Source organism: Papio anubis, chromosome 2 (genome assembly GCF_008728515.1).
Source record: "Papio anubis isolate 15944 chromosome 2, Panubis1.0, whole genome shotgun sequence".
Lineage (NCBI taxonomy): Eukaryota > Metazoa > Chordata > Mammalia > Primates > Cercopithecidae > Papio > Papio anubis.
Window position 1 is genome coordinate 142701172 of NC_044977.1, and position 20847 is coordinate 142722018.

General features: G+C 39.8%; 1 protein-coding gene across 2 annotated transcripts; it reads left to right on the top strand.

Annotated features, from left to right (window-relative positions):
• The first annotated feature begins 1090 nt into the window (after positions 1-1090).
• LOC101001493 (ceruloplasmin-like) lies at positions 1091-15835 on the top strand. 2 transcript variants are annotated; one of them, XM_031663686.1, is made up of 4 exons: positions 1091-1976; positions 4699-4838; positions 13891-14053; positions 15673-15835. In XM_031663686.1, exons 1-4 carry the CDS (start codon positions 1730-1732, stop codon positions 15675-15677), a joined length of 555 nt encoding a protein of 184 aa, XP_031519546.1. In that variant the 5' UTR covers positions 1091-1729; the 3' UTR covers positions 15678-15835. The 2 variants fall into 2 exon arrangements, with proteins under 2 accessions (XP_031519546.1, XP_031519545.1); XM_031663685.1 differs by lacking the exon at positions 15673-15835 and having other exon boundaries at positions 13891-15437.
• The last annotated feature ends 5012 nt before the right edge of the window (positions 15836-20847 follow it).

Sequence of the window (20847 nt, forward strand, 5' to 3'; positions counted from 1 at the left end):
CTGCTATATGCCAGGCATTGTGTGGTGTACTGGAAGGCAAGGGTTAGTGCTAAGTAGATTGTTACAGATTTGGGAGCTGGGGTTAGGGTTGGTTAATGTCACAGGACTATAACTCCCATGGAGCTTTGGAAGTGGGAGACACAGGATTATGGTGGGGAGGGAGCAAAAGAACTTTACTGCAAGAATATAGAATTAAGATCCAATAGGACTAATATGCACAGCCTTGAGGTCAGGGAGGAGGTACATGTGATCCACACATTGGAAGGTTCAGAGCTGGGATTCAAGGCTTTGTCACATTGAGTAATTGCCACATTGACTAAGATTGGAAAGCAAGAAGTGAAACCAGAAGTGAAAGCTAGGACTATGCTGCCTACTATTTTTATAGCTTTAGTGTTTGCTCATCGTCTGGTTCTCCATAAAGAAGTCTGATTTTAAAAGCTCTATTTAAATACACTTCATTTGTCTATTTCAGGAGAGATTCAAATATATAATTGGCAGATACCTGATAGAACTGGTCCTACCTCACTGGACTTTGAATGCATACCTTGGTTTTACTATTCAACTGTATCTGTGGCTAAGGTAAAGTTTAAATCAAATAAGAGTTCTTATCCTATCTCCTCTTAGAAATTATAATGGAAGAAAGAAGGTGTTTATCATTGTTCTTAAAAATCTTAGTTCTGTGTAAACTTTCTATTAAGTAACTTAACTACTGTTCAGCTTTTATTCCTACATGGGTCTGCGTTTTTCAAAAGCAAAATAAATTATTACATTATGGTTACTTAAGTTTATAATTCGTTGCATAATCTCACTGTGAATTGAAAAATATAACTAATTATACAACAATAGACTATACTTTGTTCCACTGAATAGTATTTGAATTACAGAAAACAACATACTGTAAAGAATTTTAAAATTCAGTTGGATGTGGTGGCTGATGTCTATACAAAAAATTTTAAAATTAGCCAGGCACAGTGGCACGTGCTGTAGTCCTAGCTATGGGAGGCTGAGATAGGAGGATCGCTTGAGTCCAGGAGTTCAAGATCATGCTGAGCTATGGTCACACTATTGCCTAGGTGACACAGCAAGATTTGGTCTCTAAATAATAATAATAATAATAGTAACAATAGTAATAATAAATGAAGAATGGTATCATTCTATGATTAATAAGAAATGAATATATACATATTGTGTGTGTGTGTGTAGGGGGTGTATGTGTGTGTTTATATTTAAAACCCTCAATTATAGGGTTCAGGTTTATTTGCACTAAAAAAAAAAACAGTGCAAGTGTTCTGTTTGAACTCTTATCTTGGCCCACTCTGTCTGGAACAAGAATCTACACAGAGATTTAATTCAAAAACAAAATGAAGACTCTCAACTAAAATTTGCTGCAGGGGCAAAAGCACAAAGGTGAAGGGACTAACTCCTTTAGACTTCCTGCCAACCAACTTCAATGCCAGGAATTCTAATTAAAACCAAAATTCTTTTTTTATTAAAATGTCAAAAATAGAGCTAAATCCACTGAAAAATGTATCTAAAATCCCTTTCAGAGGTCTGGTGTTCTCTTTAGACTTCAACTCTAATGAATGAGGTTACAATTTTTCTTCAATCAAGCATTGAGCACGTCAAACATTTTGTTCCTCACTCTCAGAATCCTGATAATTAAAAACTCAGGATCTGACCTCATTAAAAACTAAAACTTGAATCTACCTCTTTTATTTTGTGAGGGAAAATGTTAGTTGTGGCCACAGTGAATGATCTTGCTTTGCCTCCTCAGGACCTTTACAGTGGACTGGTAGGCCCTCTGATTGTATGCCGCAAAGACATCAGCCCCAACATAGTTCACCGTGTTCTCCACTTCATGGTTTTCGATGAGAATGAATCCTGGTACTTTGAAGACAATATCAACACCTATGCTTCAGAGCCAAACAAAGTGGACAAGGAAGATGATAATTTTCAACTCAGCAACCACATGCATGGTAACATTCACTCACTGACTCACCAATGGTAACCCACAGGTTGCTCTGCCCAAATGAAACAGATGAAAGGGCCTCACTCAGCACAGTTTATAGAATTCAACTACATAGGACTGGTATAGATCATGTAGACCAGGGGTCGGCAAATTTTTTCTGCAAGGGCCAGATAGTAAAGAAGTTAGGCTTGCAGGCCACATGGTCTCTGTCATAAGCCATACTCTGCTCTGCCACTGTAGAACGAAAGTGGTCATAGACAATAGGAAAGCAAATGAAAGTGACTGAGAGCCAAAAACTTCATTTATGGATGCTGAAATTTTTATCTCATATACCATGTCAAGAAATAATATTATTTACCTTTTTTTTTCAACGATTTAGAAATTTTAAAACCATTCTTAGCTCATGGGTTGCAGTAACAGAGGCAGTGTGTTGGGCCTTGCCCATATGCCACAGACTACTGACTTAGCCAGCACAGCAAATGCTCATGCTTTCTAGAGCTATGCAGACAATGTAAAACCAGGAACATCAGCTGTCATTTCAGGAAGGCCTTACTACCATAATTTTCTAAGTATTTTGCCTGGATGAACACAGGGAGAGGTGGGGCTTGGGGCAAACCAAAGTGAACATGTTCCCACCCACCCTTCCATCACATTACCTTCACAGGCAGAAGTTTTGAAAACTTCATGCTCATCAACCAAAATTATTTTATAGGTTGACTGTGACTAGATGCATGTAGGTACATCTAGATGACCTCCCCCCATCTAGAATCACAGTAACAAGACAATTATTCCAATAGAAAGCACATAAACAATCTCACTTACTTTCTTAGCCAGGGAAACTTCTGGTCTTAAGCCGCTCAGCTGAGGGGGCTCAGAGATATGACTGGGTAAAAGATCCTTAACTAAGGCAAATTCAAATATAGTAATTTCCCACTTCTAAGGTTTTTTTTTTTTTTCTTTTTTAGAAATATATGTAAATTTAAAGTTAATTCAAGGGTAACATCCATTTTACCAATAGTCTTTTTCATAAGTGTTATAGAGGGCACAAAGCACCTGGCAAGGCCCTAAAGAGATACAAAGGCCCATAATATGGGTCATCTGCCCTCATGTTGTTTACAGTCTAAGGGACGCCAGACTTGCGACAATCCAAGGAGTATGACGCGGGGTGGGATGCTGTCATGGGAATTTAAACACAGTGCAGTGCTTTAAATCCTTATTTGGAAGATTTGGAAAGGCTTCATGATAGGGAAGAGACATTCAAGTTGATTTTTTAAGGTTGCATAGGAGTCTGTCCACTTAGAAAAGGCGGGAAATGACATTCTGGGTAGATGGAAGAATGTGATCTAAGTCACATAGCACTGGGGAAGAAAGAGCCAACAGAATTGTGGAAGACCTCAAACACCTTGTTAAGAATTTAGACTTAATCTAAACCAGAGTTTCTTAACTTCCTGACCTTTTAGGTTAAATAACTCTTTGTTGTATGGAGTTATCCAGTGCATTGTAGATGTTTATCAGCATCTATATCCTCCACCTACTAGATGCCAGTAGCAGCTCCCCACAAGTTATGACAACTAAAAATATTTCTAGGCATTACCAAATGTCTCCTGCGGAACAAAATCACCTCCTGTAGAGAACCACTGTACTAAAGCACCAAGTATACTGAGCTAGGGATTGGTGGGGATAGATTTTAGGAATAACTCTGGCACTCATCTGGGCAATTGTACTCCAAGTATGGCCCAAGGACCAGGAGCATGAGCATCATTTGGGAGCTTGCTAGAAATACAGAATTTCAGGCTTCACAGACCTAAGTCAGAATCTGAATTTTAACAAAATCCCCAGGCCATATTCACATTAAAGTGTGAGAAGCACTAGTCTAGAGCAGTGTCTTCTAGTTTCTTCTATTACATCCCTCCATCAGCTGAAAGCATTAGAGTTTAGCCTCCATAGATATATTAGTTATAAATTATATACTTGCACCACTGTACCAATGCATTTTATACATTTTAAAAATGCACACAAAATAGCAAAGTAAAAAGAGGATATATGTGTGTGTGTGTGTGTGTGTGTGTGTGTATGTGTGTATATATAATCTTCATATTTTATTTACATCACCCTTTGGAGACCACACCTATAGAGGATAAGAGGGGGCCCGGAACTCACAAATGGCCATTCCAGGCATACAAGTGGCAGATCACAGAAGTTTGACTTAGGGCAGTTAAATAAGAATGCACGCTCTTAATATTTTTATTTGTCTTTTATGGAGACAGGGTCTCACTATGTTGCCCAGGCTGTTCTTGAACTCCTGAACTCAAGTGATCGTCTTGCCTCAGCCTCCCAAAGTGCTAAGATTAAAAGCATGAGCCACCGTGCCTGGCCATTCCTGATATTCTAAGCCTCTTGTGATAATTTTAAATACACAATTCACCAATATAAGTATGCGTAGCTGTGAAATAGTCAAATTCAACCCGATCGTGTTAACACAAAGTCAGTGCCTGATTTCCTTGGGCAAAACAAACTCCTTAGAATTAGACACATCCATGAATGGATGTCTTGGTCACATTTAACAGCTTCCTCAGGCTGGCTTTAAAATCCCCATTGCTTCTGAAAACATTCATGATATTTTCTATAAGAATGATTATGCTTTTATAATGTGGTTATTTTTTAAAAGCCCACATTATTTTAAATCCTTGTTGAATATAATAAACTGTGCCTTTCCCTGCCACCCACAGCAATTAATGGAAGACTGTTTGGAAATAACCAAGGTCTAACATTTCACGTTGGGGATGTAGTGAATTGGTATCTGATTGGCATGGGAGATGAAGCTGACGTGCACACCGTTCACTTTCATGGCCATAGCTATGAATACAAGGTAAGAGCCTTCGCCGGGTCCATATACTGTGAGGCCTTGTAAACCAGTTATGGAGTAGTATGGCAGGATAACAGGGCTGGAAAGAAAATGACCAAGTCAGAAATTTGATCCATATCATCTATATCAGGTACAAGAAAATAATCATAATTTAGTTCTTTATATCCCATGGTCCCTTGATAAATGCTGACCAAAGAATGAAATGCCGACCAAAGAAAGAGATTCTCACTCTAATCTATTGTTAGTTAATAGATAAATAAGACTTTTATAGTCATTTCTAGTTTTTCACTTTTCTATCCCAACTTAAAAAAATTTTTTATGCCCTCAGTAACATAAAGAAAAATACTCTGAATGCTGATATGCATTTTGCCACATTAGCTTTCTCTTCTATGTTTTTTTCTGAATGCAATTCAAAGTATGTTGCAAACCTTATGACTCTTTACCCCTAAATACTGAATCATCCCTAAGAATAAGGATAGTCTCCACCCCAACTACAATAAAATGATCACACCCCCAAATTAACATTAATTCAATAATATAGTCTAATGTATAATCCATTCAAATATCCCAAGTCGTCCTAAAAATGCTCCGTATAGCTGCTTTTTGTTTTTTTTTTTAAACCTAGGACCTGATCAAGATGCATACATAGCATTTGGTTGCCATTGCCATACCGTTCCTAAAATCTGAAGAGATCCCCTTGCCTTTTAAAAAAATTCCTCCCTCATAACATTTCATTTTTGAAGGGTCCAGGCCAGTTGTTTTGTAGAATGTTCCATATTCTACATTGGCCTGATAGTTTCCTCATGATTGGATCCATGTTTAACAAATTTGCCTAGAACACCACAAAGGTGATGTTGTATGCTCCCCATGCATCGCATCAAGAGGTACATGATGGCAATAGGTCCTCATATTGCTGAGGCTAAGTTTAAGAACTTGATTAAGGTGATTCTGAGAATATAGGAATAAAAACCATATCAAAGTGATTTTCCTGTTCTCTCACTCAAAATCAGTTACACAGAAGACTTCTTTGATCTCTGGTCACAAATAAGTGTGTGGAGATTTCCCTCCCTCTGCAACCAATCAATCAGTTCCGCATTGGACACCAGCTAGGTGTCCTCCAATTCAATTTTGACACTATCTACCTGAATACAGCGTCAGATCCCACAGGTTGAGAGCTCAGTTCTACAAGGCTGCCCCCACTTCCAATGCCAATCATAAGCTCCAGGTTGTTCTCATATGCTTCTGTGCAGCAGGCTATAAATTGGGATTCCTATGACCCCCTCCTTGAATTCAATTAATTCCCTAGAATGACTTACAGAATGAAGGGAAATACTTGCTTACATTTACTGGTTTATCAAAAGGATATTAGAAAGTGTATTAATGAATACCAGGTGAAGAGATGCTAGGGTAAGGTATGGGAGGAGCACATGTAGCTTCTATCCCCTCTCCAGGTGAGCTACCCTCCAGGAACCACATGTCTGGCTATCTGGAGCCTCTCTGAATCCTGTCCATTTGGGTTTTTATGGAGGCTTCATTACACAGGCATGATTGATTAGATGATTGGCCATTGGTGATTAACTTAACCTTCAGCCTCTCTTCCCTCCCCAGAGGTTAGGGGATGTGGCTGAAAGTCCCAATCCTCTAATCCTGCCCTGGTCTTTCTGGTGACCAATCCTCACTGTAAACCAAAAATAAAATTCTAAGCCCCCCAAACAATTGAAAAATTGAATAAAATTCTAAGTATCCTCTAGACCAAGTGCATTCCTAAGTTAACCTGAAGAACTAATTCAGGCCACGATGGGAAGTGAGGGTTGGATATGCCTCATTTTACTCTCCACCCTTTGGAATTCATTCTTAGCTGACCAGCATTAACATTAAAATGAAGACCTTAAGACTGAAAGAACAGACTCTTTGTAGTAATAAGATACCAACATGACAGTTAGCAGGCCCTAAATTAGGAAATCAAAGTATTTTACCCTAAAATATATTTCTTTGACATTTTTTGAAACAGCCTTGCAAATCTAACTGTTATGGGGAAAATCTGCATTCTGCAGCAAATCCTCTTCCCTTTCCAGGTCTTTTTCCTGATCCAGGAGAGAATGAACTTACAAGAGTCTGGTACTTTTTTTTTTTTTTTTTTTTTTTTTGAGGTGGAGTCTCACACTGTCGCCCAGGCTGGAGTGCAGTGGCATGATCTCGGCTCACTGCAAGCTCCGCCTCTCAGGTTCATGCCATTCTCCTGCCTCAGCCTCCTGAATAGCTGGGACTACAGGTGCCTGCCACTACATCTGTCTAATTTTTTTGTATTTTTAGTAGAGACGGGGTTTCACTGTGTTAGCCAGGATGGTCTGGATCTGCTGACCTCATGATCTGCCCACCTTGGCCTCCCAAAGTGCTGGGATTACAGGCATGAGCCACCATGCCCGACTGGTTTGGGATGAATTTCTTAAAATGGATTTCTAATTTGATCATGCTGTGGTCTGGGTGACTGTTGTAGTTTTAATTATTTTTGCATTTGCTAAGGAGTGTTTTACTTCTGATTATGTGATCAATTTTAGAGTTAAGTACCATGTGGTGATGAGAAGAATGTATATTCTTTTGTTTTTGTGTGGAGAGTTCTGTAGATATCTGTCAGGTCTGCTTGATCCAGAGCTGAGTTCAGGTCTTGAATATCTTTGTTAAGTTTCTGTCTTCATGGTCTGTCTAATATTGTTAGGAGGGGGTGTTAAAGTCTCCCACTATTATTGTGTGGAAGTCTAAGTCTTTTTGTAGGTCTCTGAGGACTTGCATGATGAATCTGGGTGCTCTGTATTGGACACATATATATTTAGGAGAGTTAGTGCTTCTTGTTGAATTGAACATTTTACCATTATGTAATCCCTTTCTTTGTCTTGTTTTATTTTTGTTGGTTTAAAGTCTGTTTTGTCAGAAACTAGGATTGCTTTTTTCTGTTTTCCATTTGCTTGCTAAATTTTCCTCCATCCTTTTATCTCAAGCCTATGGGTGTCACTGCATGTGAGATGGGTCTCTTGAAGACAGCATACAGATGGGTCTTTGTTCTTTATCCAGCTTGCTATTCTGTGTCTCTTAACTGGACCATTCAGCCCATTTACATTTAAGATTAGTGTGTGAATTTGATCCTGTCATCATAATGCTAGCTAGTTATTTTGCAGACTTGTTTATGTGGCTGCTTCATAAACCACTATATGGTTGCTTCATAGTGTCACTGGTCTCTGTACTTCACTGTGGTTTTATAGTGGCTGGTAATGGTTTTGTCTTTCCATATTTAATGTTTCCTTCTGGAGCTCTTGCAAAGCAGGGTGGTGGTGACAAGTTCCTTCTGCATTTGCTTGTCTGAAAAGAATCTTATTTTTCCTTCACTTATGCAGAAGCTTAGTTTGGCCAGATATGAAATTCTGGGTTGGAAATTCTTTTCTTTAAGAATGTTGAATATTGGTTGCTGATCTCTTCTGGCTTATAGGGTTTCCACTGAGAGGTCCACTCTTAGTCTGATGGGCTTCCCTTTGTAGGTGACCTGGCCTTTCTCTCTGGCTGCCCTTAACATTTTTTCTTTCATTTCAATCTTGGAGAATTTGATGATTTTGTGTCTTCAGTTGATCTTCTCATGGAGTATCTTACTGGGGTTCTCTGTATTTCCAGAATTTGAATGTTGGCCTGTCTTACTAGGTTGGGGAAGTTCTGGATGATATCCTAAAGAATGTTTTCCAATTTGGTTCCATTCTCCCCATCTCTTTCAGGTACCCCAATCAGTCATAGGTTCAGTCTTTTTATATAATCCCATATTTCTCAAAAGTTTTATTCATTCCTTTTTATTCTTTTTTCTCTCTTCTTGTCTGCCTGTCTTATTTCAGAAAGATACTCTTCAAGCTCTGAGATTCTTTCTTCCATTTGGTCTATTGTACTATTGTTACTTGTGATTGCATTGTGAAGTTCTCGTGTTGTTTTTCAGCTCCATCAAGTCAGTTATGTTCCTCTCTAAACTGGCTATTCTGGTTATCAGCTCCAGTATTGTTTTATCATGATTCTTAGTTTCTTTGCATTGGGTTACAACATGGACCTTTAGCTCAGTGAAGTTTGTTATTACCCACCTTCTGAAGCCTACTTTTGTCAATTCAGCCAACTCAGCCTCAGCCCAGTTCTGTGCCCTTTTTGGAGAGGTGTTGTGGTCATTTGGAGTAGAAGAGGCACTCTGGCTTTTTGAGTGTTCAGCATTTTCACGTTGATTTTTTCTCATCTTTGTGGATTTGCCTTTGATCTTTGAGGTTGCTGACCCTTGAATGAGGCTTTTAAGGGGTCTCGTGTCATTGTTGTTTTCTCTTTGTTCTCTTTGTTTATTTTTAACAGTCAGGCCACTTTTCCATAGGGCTGCTGTGGTTTGCTGGGGGTCTGCTCCAGACCCTAGTTGCCTTGGTTTTTCCTGTACCTGGAGGTATCAACAGTGAAGACTGCAAAACAGCAAAGATGGCAGCCTGATACTTCCTCTGGAAGCTCCATCCCAGAGGGGTACTAACGTGTTGCTGGCCCGAATGCTCTTGTAGGAGGTGTCTGGAGACCCCTGTTGGGAGGTCTTGCCCAGTCAGGAGGAACAGGTTCAGGGACTTACTTAAAGCAACAGTCTGGCTGCTTTTTGGTAGGGCAGGAGTGCTGCATTGCTGGGGACCCTTCCTGGACTCTTCAGAGCCAGCAGGGTGGAATGGCTGAGTCAACTGAACTGCAGAGGTGGGTGGCAGCTGCCCATTTCCCTGGGAGTTCTGTCTCAGGGAGAGGTCAGAGTTCCGTCTGTATAACCCTGGCTAGAGTTGCTGAAACCCCTGCAGGGAGGCCTCGCCCAGTAGGAGGAATGGATCAGGGTTCCACTTAAAGAAGTAGTTTGGCCATGTATGATCTGGCAGAGTGACGGTGCTGTGTTGTAGGGGATCCCACCTCATCCGGACTGCCTGGGCTTTCCAGAGTTGGCAGGCTGAAACAGCTGAGTTGATTGAACCACAGAGATGGTGGTTGTCCTTCCCCCTAGGAATTCTGTGCTGTCCCAGGCAGTTTCCAACCTGTTTCCATTGGCTGCCTGGAATTCCAAGCCAGTGGGTCTTAACTTGTGAGGTGCCATGGAATTGGGGCTTGCAGAACAATGCTGCTTGGCTCCTTGGATTCAGCCCCCTTTCTAGGGGAATGTATGGATGGATCTCCTGACTTGCCAGGATTCCTGGGGCCGGAGTATATAAAACTTCTGCGTCTCCGTGTGTGACTCCATGGCTGCTCTGCTGAGTCCATACAGTTTTGTGTATGGGGCCAAGGCCCTGATGGCATGGGCTCATGAGGGGATCTCTTAATCCTCAGGTTGCAAAGATCCATGGGAGAAGCATGGCTTCCTGGGTGGTGTCACACAACCACTCACCACTTTCTTTAGCTGGGGTTGGGAGTTCCTTTGGCTCCATGCCACTCCCACATGGGCTGTCGCCACACCCTGCTTTTGTTCATTCTCCATGGATCCGAGTGGTTTGCCTAGTCAGTCCCAATGCAAGAACCTGGATATTTCAGTAGAAGTTGCTGAATTCACTTGCTTCTTTCATTCCTCTCTGCGAGTGCTGCAGACTACAGCTGCTTCTAATAGGTCATCTTAGCCCCTCCCCCACACTTCTTTACAATTGTTATCATGACCACTTTTGACTCATCATTTCTTTATGATAAGTATTTTAAATTTTATCCTTCCTCTTTCAGTTTCCAAGTTTGTATCATTCATTAATGTCTACTTAAAGAGCTTTTTATTTCTTCATCCTAATTCCTTATGTAAACATTAATGTATAATTTAGGATCAATTATATTCTCTGTGTTTCACACCTTAGACATTTAATCCAACCACTAGGCATTAGTACAGTTCACCTTTTCCACACAGATAAAAGTTTCAGATAAAGCTTTCCTGAATTCCAGATGTATTATGTTAATAGCTTCTTTAATGCAGTGTCTATCGTACAAATAACTTAGATAAGCAAGCACCTTTTGGTTTGCACAAAGCCTTATTGGTGTGCTGCTTTATTTCCCACCATTTAATGAACACATTTATTCCTCTTAAATTTATTTTTGGCATAAAAACTCTTTATTACGGAGAATTTTATATAATAAACAGAATAATGTAACGAAACTCTATTACCCAAATCTAATCACCGTAAACTCACTACACTTTCATCTACACTCCCCATTTTTTTTAAAGCAAAAGCCTACATATTAGGATTACTCATTTCATAAGTGTTTATATTAAAGACTTTTAAAATTGGGCCAAAAGAGGGCTGGGTGTGGTGGCTCACGCCTGTAATCCCAGCACTTTGGGAGGCCAAGGTGGGCAGATCACAAGGTCAGGATATCAAGACCATCCTGGCTAACACGGTGAAACCCCATCTCTACTAAAAATACAAAAAATTAGTCAGGCGTGGTGGCAGGTGCCTGTAGTCCCAGCTACTTGGGAGGCTGAGGCAGAAGAATCACTTGAACCCAGGAGGTGGAGGTTGCAGTGAGCCAAGATCATGCTGCTGCACTCTAACCTGGGCAAGAGAGTGAGACTCTGTCAAAAAAAAAATGGTCCAAAAGAGATATTTAAAATCTGGTCATCATGTTTTACAGATTATCTGATTTTGTCAAATATAATAGTTCAGTCCAGCAAATGCCTCTAACATGCCTAGAACCATGCTAAGTGTTGCATGGAGCTGAAAGGAAATCAGAATTGTTTTTCAGGGACAATTGCAGGGAAATTATATGAAGCATTAACAAAATAGGGAACTTTCCTACAAGCAGGAAGTGATAGAAGTTAGATTTAAACCCCGGCTCTCACTCTAGAGTCTGAACTCTTTAGTGCTTCACAAAACTGCCTCCCTTAAGTATAATCCTATTTATACCACAGAGCCTAGTATCACCGGCTCTCAATTTTAACCACTCACTCTAAACCCATTGCAGGATATATCTAGTCTCCTACCTTGAGGCAGAATACTATCACACCAGCATCTATGCAGACACTGGGCTCTATTCCCTGAAACTCCCAGGGCAGTGAAGCAGCCCTCTGTGGTTACTAACCGAGTTCTGGGACAAGCCAGCCAGTCACAGCTTGGTCCCTAAAGCTACAGTCTGCTTGGGTGCCAGGGCTCTAGGTATATTTTCCATATTTACTGATGCTTTGGACATTGTCAATTTGTAGTTAAATTTTTTTTTCATACTGTTCTCTATATTTTTCTGATATCCAAAAAGTGTATCCTAGGTCATCTGTATTATTTTCACTTTAGTTGCAAAATTAATGTTCCTAAATAACCATGGCTAGAGCTCCAACTCTGCATCCAGTAAGAAACAGCTCAGTCTTTCTCCTGTCTGCCTTCTGATATCTGCAGGGAGTCTTGAGAGCTTAAATGTCTTCTATTCACCCCAACTCTAACTTCCTGCTTCTGCTCATCTCCCTTGCCTCTCAACTCCTGTGGCTGGTATTTTTTCATATCTGTGTGCAATTCCAAACATGGAGCACATCCCATTTCCTTTGGTACTCTTAAGCAACTACGAAATCAAGGTCATTGTGAGTCACAGACTTTTAGTGAAAGAGTGGGGATAAATGAAGTTTTTTTTTCCAGTGCTACATAATGAAAGCACTTACCATTTGACGTTAGATGCCCCACCCCCAATTACCCTTTCACCAGCATCACTGAGAGCCTCTAGCTCATTTGCCTTTTACGCTCACCCTCAGGACTTGTTTCTCTACATTTTTCCTCTCTAGACTCTCTGGCATCCCTTCTCTCCTCAAATTATTCAGAACTCTTGAGCTGCAGTTCCCCAACCCACCCCTACCACCATCCTCCAAATACTTCTCATTTTATTTTGTAGAGCAATTCACCTTCCTTTTAGTCTCTTTCAATCCATCTGGACTAGGGCCTAGGACTTCATCTCTAAAACTCTAAGCAGCCTATAGAGATAGTTTCCTAAACATTAGGTTCTTTGCTTAGGAGAGAAATTAGCTAAAAAGTGCCCTTAGCCCTCAGCCCTCAGTCCTCAGCTCCAGTCTCCAGAAGGCAGACTTGGTTGCAGATGCCAAGGGAGCTCCTCCTCCCTTCTCCTCCCTTTCCCCTTCTCTTTCCTGTAACAATGAGTTTTTCTGATTAGCTGCATCTCAAGAAATGACAATCCTTCACATCAACATGTTATGTCACATCAACATAACATCTTGAGTTAGAAATATGTCAGTTAGAACCTTTGGGATTTGAGACTAGAAGTTCTCTGAAATCTAGAGTGCTCAGTGGTGTGAGACATTGGCAAGTTTCTGACACTAGTACTAACTACAGGTACCCTTGTAGAGTGAAACATTTTCTTTGTGTTCTACCTAACACTGGAATGTTCTGGGACTTACTTCTCCAAAGCCTCAAGTGTACTCAGAGAAGAGAACAGAATAGCTTTAATAGCTTAATCCTTCCCTTTCCTTCCCTTCCGTTCCTTTCCCTTCCCTTCCCTTCTCTTCCCTTCCTTTCCTTTGCTTTCCCTTTTCTCTTCCCTTTTTTTCTCCTTCCCCTCTCCTCCCCTCCCCTCCCTTCTCTTGGCTTCAACTCCCTTCTCTTGCCCTCCACTCCCTTCCCTTCCCCTTCCCTTTCTTTTTCCTTTTCAGATGGCATCTTGCTCTGTCACCCAGGCTGGAATACTGGAGTGCAGTGGCATGATCATAGTTTACTGCAGCCTTGAACTGAGCTCAAGCAATCCTTCCACCTCAGCTTCCCAGGTAGCTGGGACTATGGGCACGCACCACCGCCTGGCTAATTTTTAAAATATATATTTTTTTAGAGATGAGGAGCTTGCTATGTTGCTCAGGCTGGTCTTGAACTCCTGAGCTCAAATCATCCTCCCCTGCCGCCCCAGCTTCCCAAGTGATGGATTACAGACATAAGCCACTGTGCCCAGCCCAGCACCTAATGCTTTCTAATTGTCACCTAATTAGGTATATCAGAATTTGGGAATTACAGCAAGTGGTAGAGTGACATCTTTTAGAAGCCATGTAATGGTGTTTAATCTCCTTGTTAAGGATTGGGGAGTGTATCGATCTGATGTTTATGACCTTCCTCCTGGGGTCTATCGAACTGTAAAAATGTATCCAAGAGATGCTGGAACCTGGTTATTTCATTGCCATGTTTTTGAGCACATTGGTGCTGGAATGGAAAGCACTTACACTGTACTTGAAAGAAAAGGTAAGATCCATTGGCTAAATTAATTAGAAGTGATATTTAAACAAATGTAGTATTTCTATAATGATATTATAAATGCATTGTACAGTCACATAATGTGATGTGCCACTCATTCATTCAAAGATTACTATTTGGAGATGACCAAGATACTCTAGTTTTATTTTCTTTGTAAAACTCAGATAACTTTTCATGATCTGATAAAAGATACTCCAGAGTTAAATGTAATTTCCAGATTCACATAAGATATACATTATAAGGTATAAACAGACAATTCATAGAAGATCAAAAACAAATATCTTTTGAACCTATAAAAATATCCAAACTTGCCAATAATCAAATCACTTCAAAATCACATTTAAGCAACAATACAATACCTTTTTGAGTATATTTTGGCAAATATTTATCTATTTTTAATGATAGCATCAATAACAGTGCAGTGAGATAGGGTGCATTGCATATACTTTGGTGGATGAGTAAATTGGTTCTGCAGATCTTGCAGGAACCTAAATCATGATCCCCATATTTTGACTCAGTATTTCCACCTGGCATTTGATCTCAGAAAATTATCAACAATGAAGAAAAATATGTATCACCACATTATTTTATGCTAATGGAAAACCGAAAACAAGCAAATGATATATGTAATGTGTGTAAAAATTGCAACATATCATCTAAAATATCCAACTTTAAAAATTATGTCTTAAAAATTTTAATCAGTAAATGCTTATAATACCATATTGGGTGGCAAAAAAAGCAGTCTACAAAATAGTATATGAAATATATATATGAAGACTGAATAGAAATTTAGTGAGATGTTACTGATGACTCTCTCTAGGTAGTGAAATTATTAGTGAGATTTATTAAGAAAATAATAAGAAGATATGTATTAAGAAAGAATAAATCTCACTAATAATCTGTTTCTTCCAAGGTTTCTGTAAAGTTTAAATTACTTTCAAAATTAGGAAACCTATTGAACATATATATCATACACTATTTAAAATATACCATGCAGCTCTCAAGTTATGTGAATATTTTCTCTGTGGGGCTCTTTGCAGGGCTGATGGAGCGGAGCCTCTGAAACAGAGAAAGGAGTGTCTGCATGAACAGTTTCTCAGAATCTTCTCTCAATATCAGGACTACGTTTGTCAACAAAACCAAAAACTGATTAGCCACCAATATAATTTTTACCTACAACATCCTATTAATGTCAATAATATCATTATTGATACAATTCTAATAATCATTACCCTTATTCCTATCAGTGTTCATGCACATTCTTAGTAAAAGAGACTTTGGTGTGCTGTCCATGAAATAAATCCCCCACTGCTAACACTCTTTCTTTGGGAAAGTAGATTTTGCATTTCAAAGAATATAAAATCAAATTTGATTGGATTTATAGGTCATCTGTTCCCACAGAAGGGTGATATTGATGTTGCTGTTAACTTAGTAAGTAAACTTTTTGTGGCAAAAGTGATGGTAATCATTTTAAGGATGTTCCTAAGACTAATATATATTTTGTGTTTATTCCTTAAATGTATGCAATCATTTTGGTTTAGTATTTTAACTTAGAACCACATGCTATTATATAATATTATCTATTTTTGAAACTTCCTTTTCTACAGCATAAATATTTGATATGATATGAATATTGACAAGCTTACAAACCAAGGTAAAGCTGCCAAAGAAGAAAAACTCCAGGGACAAAGGAGTCTGGGAGGAACCAGCTAAAGACTTTCATGACAATGTGCCAGGAAAAGTAGTTTGAAATAAAAGTTTTCTTAGTAAGTTCTGTGTGAGAGCTGCTTCTTGTTTTCATAAATTGACCCTGAAGTGGTGTCTGTATTGTCTTGTGAGTGATGTAATAAGGTTTTAACAAATGCAATGGGGGTAGGTAGGAGAGACAAAGAGAGCAAGAGCAAAGTCTTGCTCAGTTATAAAATGTACCAAATGTATGCAACCCAAGACTTTACCCTAGACTGCAACATTTGTAAACCTTTAAAAAAATTAAATTCTCATAGCATGTGTAAGCATTTAAATCAATCTTTGAAATGCAAATCTATATATTATATTGTGCCTTAGGATTGGAAGATGATAGATTACAGAATATATAATTTTCAGTTTTCCAGAACAAAAAAAAAGGTGGGGGCGGGGGGAGCCGGGGGACTCAAGTTCTGAGCTCATATCTGGCAGTACTAAGCAGTTAGGATGTGTTCTATAAGCAACAGAAAACCCAGCTAAGAGAGAATTATCAGTGCTGTTTGTCTTATATAATAAAAAAGTTTGGAGATAAGTGGCTGCTAGGATTGGTTTAGCAATTTTTTAAGACAGAATCTCACTCTGTTGCCCAAGCTGGAGTGCAGTGGCATGATATTGCCTCACTGTAACCTCCACCTCCCTGGTTCAAGCAATTCTCCTGCCTCAGTCTCCCCAGTAGCTGGGACTACAGGTGTGCACCACCACACCTGGCTAATTTTTGTATTTTTAGTAGAGACAGGGTTTCACCTTGTTGGCCAGGCTGGTCTTGAACTCCTGGCCTCAAGTGATCCACTCACCTCGGCCTCCCAAAGTGCTGGGATTACAGGCATGAGCCACTGCACTCAGCTTGGTTTAGCAATTTGATGATGTGAGGGCCAGTGTCTTTAATTCCCTTGGCCTTTTCCTCATAATTGTTGCCTCACGGTTGCAAAATGGTTGCTGCAGCTCCAGATATTACATCCACATTGAAGGCAGAGAAGATGGAAAAAGGGGGAGCATCAGTCACATCTGAGGAGACACCAGCCAATTTCTGCCTTTGTCTTATTGGTCAAAACCATTATTAGCTGGCTACTCCTAACTGCAGAGGAGACTGGAAAAGAATTTTGTAGCCTCTATCATGAAAGGAACAAGGGAGACTGGGTTAGAAATGTCTTGTGAGTTGGCTAACAGCCTTTTCTTTAGACAATAAGTAAGAATACTTGAAATCAGAGCTTGGTTAAACAAGAGTTCAGGTTTTTACTTTCTAGCTTCTTAGCTGTGTAGGCAGTACATGAAAACCTGGAGTGTAATCAAGCAAATTCTTGATATTATATCATTTCACTCCAAAATACTCCACTATGCATCTCCAGCATAAAATAACTTTTAAAAAGTAATATAGTGGCTGGGTGTGGTGACTCACGTCTGTAACCCCAGCACTTTGGGAGGCCGAGGCAGGCGGATCATGAGGTCCAGAGATGGAGATCATCCTGGCCAACATGGTGAAACCCTCTCTCTACTAAAAATACAAAAATTAGCCAGGCGTGGTGGCACATGGCTGTAGTCCCAGCTACTCGGGAGGCTAAGGCAGGAGAATCACTTGAACCCAGGAGGCAGAGGTTGCAGTGACCTGACATCACACCACTGGACTCCAGCCTGGCAACAGAGCGAGACTCTGTCTCAAAAAAAAAAAAAAAAAAAAAAAAAGTAATATAGTAAAAATGCTATTATAAAATCAGACAAAATTAGCAGTAATACCTCATTATTTGATATTAAAACTATTAAGAACTTATGAAATATGGATGCAAGTAACTCCCTCCATAGAAACATTCAAGTCTGAGATTTTCAAAGGTGCTGATAAAACTAGAGCATTCTTTAAGAAACTGCAAAAGATATTGCCCAAATTTCACCAAGAATGTTTAATTAACTCATTCATTCATTCATTTAAGAACACAGTTCCAAACTTTGACTTATCAGGTGGACGAAGTATGATTTAGTAAATGGAGTTGAATGGAAGGGTAGTAATCTGTATGAATTCTTAACAGAAGAGATTCAAAGACTAAGAATGTGTCAATGGAATGTGTCACCTGCACAGCTGTTGGAAGGTGCTCTTATTCTAATAATGAGTACCCAGTATTTAGACAGAAATCATGTTAATTTTTAAAATGTCAAAGAAAAAAGAAAAGAAACATGCTTTAAGAGTATCTTCCCTTTTGTGAACGAGATCATGTCCTCTGCAGGGACATGGATGGAGCTGGAAGCCATTATCCTCAGCAAACTAACGCAGGAGTAGAAAAGCAAACACTGCATGCTCTCACTTATAAGTGGGAGCTGAACAATGAGAACACATGGGCACAGGGAGGGGAACATCACACACGGGGGCCTGTCGGGGGGTGGGGTAAGGGGGAGGGTGAACATTGGGAAAAATAGCTAATGCATGCGGGCTTAATACCTAGATGATGGATTGAAAGGTGCAGCAAACCACCATGACACACATTTACCTATGTAACAAACCTGCACATCCTGCATATGTACTCCAGAACTTAAAATACAAATTAAAATTAATTTACAAAATTAATTTTTTAAAAATACCTACCCTTTTGCTCAAACTCTATACTTGGGAAGGAAACTGTGTTCCATAATACAATTTTCTGAGTGAATCTATAAACAAGGACGGAATGCCTCCAAATTGAAAAAAAAACAATAATATAAATGATATAAATTATGGCTATTATGCTTTATTATACTTTAATTTTACATGAATTATTTAACTTTATTAATGAATAATGATTTACTCTCCAAGCTATTCACAATCAATCAGCACCTTTAAACCCAGTCACCTTTAAGTAAACTGACAAAACGAAGGTTTGGAAATTACCATGTGACAACCCCAACCCAGGCAAACTCCTTCTAGAGTGCAAACAGACTGGGAAGCCCGGCCTGGAGCTACTCCGGTGCTTTCCCACATGGCCCTCTATAGTGTGCTGTGTCTTCTGCTTCCAGGGGAGCCATGACTAGCAGTAAGCTTTTCTCTCAATGGCATTGGCCTCTCAGAATTGTCACTCAGTCACGTTTTGTAAATTAAGACCCGGACACAAATCAGTGTTAAGAGCTATGCAGTGTATAGAACCCTCACATGGGGTCAAAGCAAGAGAAAATGGGCCAGGGGTGTTATGAGAGGAGAGCGTTTCAAGAAAGTCATGCATTAAATTTCTGTGTAGTCAAAGTAGTGAATGAAGTTATTCCTTTAAAAAGGGTTGTTCTTCAATCTTTTTAAAAATTATATTATTGTGGTTCTATTTCATTTTTGATAAATCACATGCTTTGATTTCTATAACAGTCAAGGTAGTGCGAGAACAAGAATGAAGGATTCAGCTACATTCTTATGCTGTTTTTTTAAAGTCTCTTTCCCATAGTACTACTGTATGTTAAGGCTTTCTGTATGTTAGAGTCTGGGCTTTCTCTCTTCCCTTGCCTGGGACCATTTTACATCCCAGGAGCTGACGACTAGGGCCATGACCCCATTAATGTGCAGCCAAAGGGGGATGGTGACATGACTGAAGACCTATCTGACAGATCATTTCCAAAATAGTCATGACCTGACCGATAGGGGAGAATAGTATCAGCAATGCTCACACTGTGCTAGGGCAAGTCAGTGTACTCATTAGCAAAGTCTGTACGTGACCACACTCACCTCTAAAATTCCAGAGTTACACAATTTCCTGTGAAAAAGAAAGCAGCATGGTTATCTGTCCAATTGGTCATAGTCAGAATGACCTGCTATTTTGTACTTAGAGTCTCCAGCTGTCACAAAGTGAAGGACAGTTCTCGATGGTTTCCTAATAATTCTGTTGGCATGGAGTAGAGGTTAAGAGCCAGTTCTCAAGGGTCAGCAAAAAATGGAACTAGAAGGTATATACAGGAATAGTGGCAGTAAAGAGAGATTGCATCCTGCCAGACAGAAATAAACAGAGGGGATATTCTCTAAAGAAGGCAGCTTCCTTGACGTTAGCCATCCACAGTCTCAGAATCGTGATTGCCAAATGCAGATAAGATTCACCCAGTCCAGAAATCCTTAAGATGACCAAAAAACAACAACAAAAAAAGAAAATGTGGAAAATGATTAAAACTTCTGTTACATAACTGTACTCAGGTTACTAAGCTGTTAACTTAGACATATACTTGTTGTTTATAACAAAGATATACCCTGGGATTCTGAGGTAAAAACCTTTTGACAAGCACAGCGAAGAGGACAGGCTGTTTCGCAGTCTAGATTCCTCTCTTTCTTGCAATGCTGTAAGTTTCCTAGGCTGCTGCTGGTGCCCCTCTGCTCCTTCTTGTCTCACCCCAGTCTGTGCTGTTGTGGTGCATTTCTTGAGTGCAGAAAACTCTCAACTGCAACATTATGCAAAGTTCATTTTAAAGTACTATCTCTGGAATCACTGTAATGAAGTTTGCAGTGCAAAATGACTCTGCTAATGGCTGAGCTTAATAGCTCCCAGGGGCTTCTCCCTCCTATTTTTATGTATTTATTTATTTATTTATTTATTTATTTATTTATTTATTATTTGTTTATTCTTTTGAGACAAAGTCTTGTTCTGGCGCCCAGACTAGAGTGCAGTGGCGTGATCTAGGCTCACCACAAGTTCCGCCTTCCGGGTTCACACCATTCTCCTGCCTCAGCCTTCGGAGTAGCTGGCACTACAGGCGCCCCCCACCATGCCCAGCTATGTTTTTTTTCTTGGTATTTTTAGTAGAGACGGGGTTTCACCGTGTTAGCCAGGATGGTCTCCATCTCCTGATCTCGTGATCTGCCTGCCTCGGCCTCCCAAAGTGCTTGGATTAGAGGCGTGAGCCACCGCGCCCGGCCCCTCTCCCTCCTGTTTAAATAGTCCTAAGGCTCAGAGAATTCTCCCCACTTCCTGTCACATGCCCTTTGATGACAAGAGTAATTACCACAAAACAGAACAGAAATATGGACTGCATGACCTTTTTTGCGTTACACCATTAAACGTTCACAAGGGCACTGGTCACAGTGTTACTGTTTAACCATTTCATTTCACCAC

Excerpts from the sequence above, each read along its gene's own strand:
- LOC101001493 (XM_031663685.1), top strand. The coding sequence starts at position 1,730 with ATGTTAGTTGTGGCCACAGTGAATGATCTTGCTTTGCCTCCTCAGGAC. Across the intron at positions 1,977-4,698 it reads ACTCAGCAACCACATGCATG|CAATTAATGGAAGACTGTTT; the intron begins GTAACATTCACT and ends TGCCACCCACAG. Across the intron at positions 4,839-13,890 it reads GCCATAGCTATGAATACAAG|GATTGGGGAGTGTATCGATC; the intron begins GTAAGAGCCTTC and ends CTCCTTGTTAAG.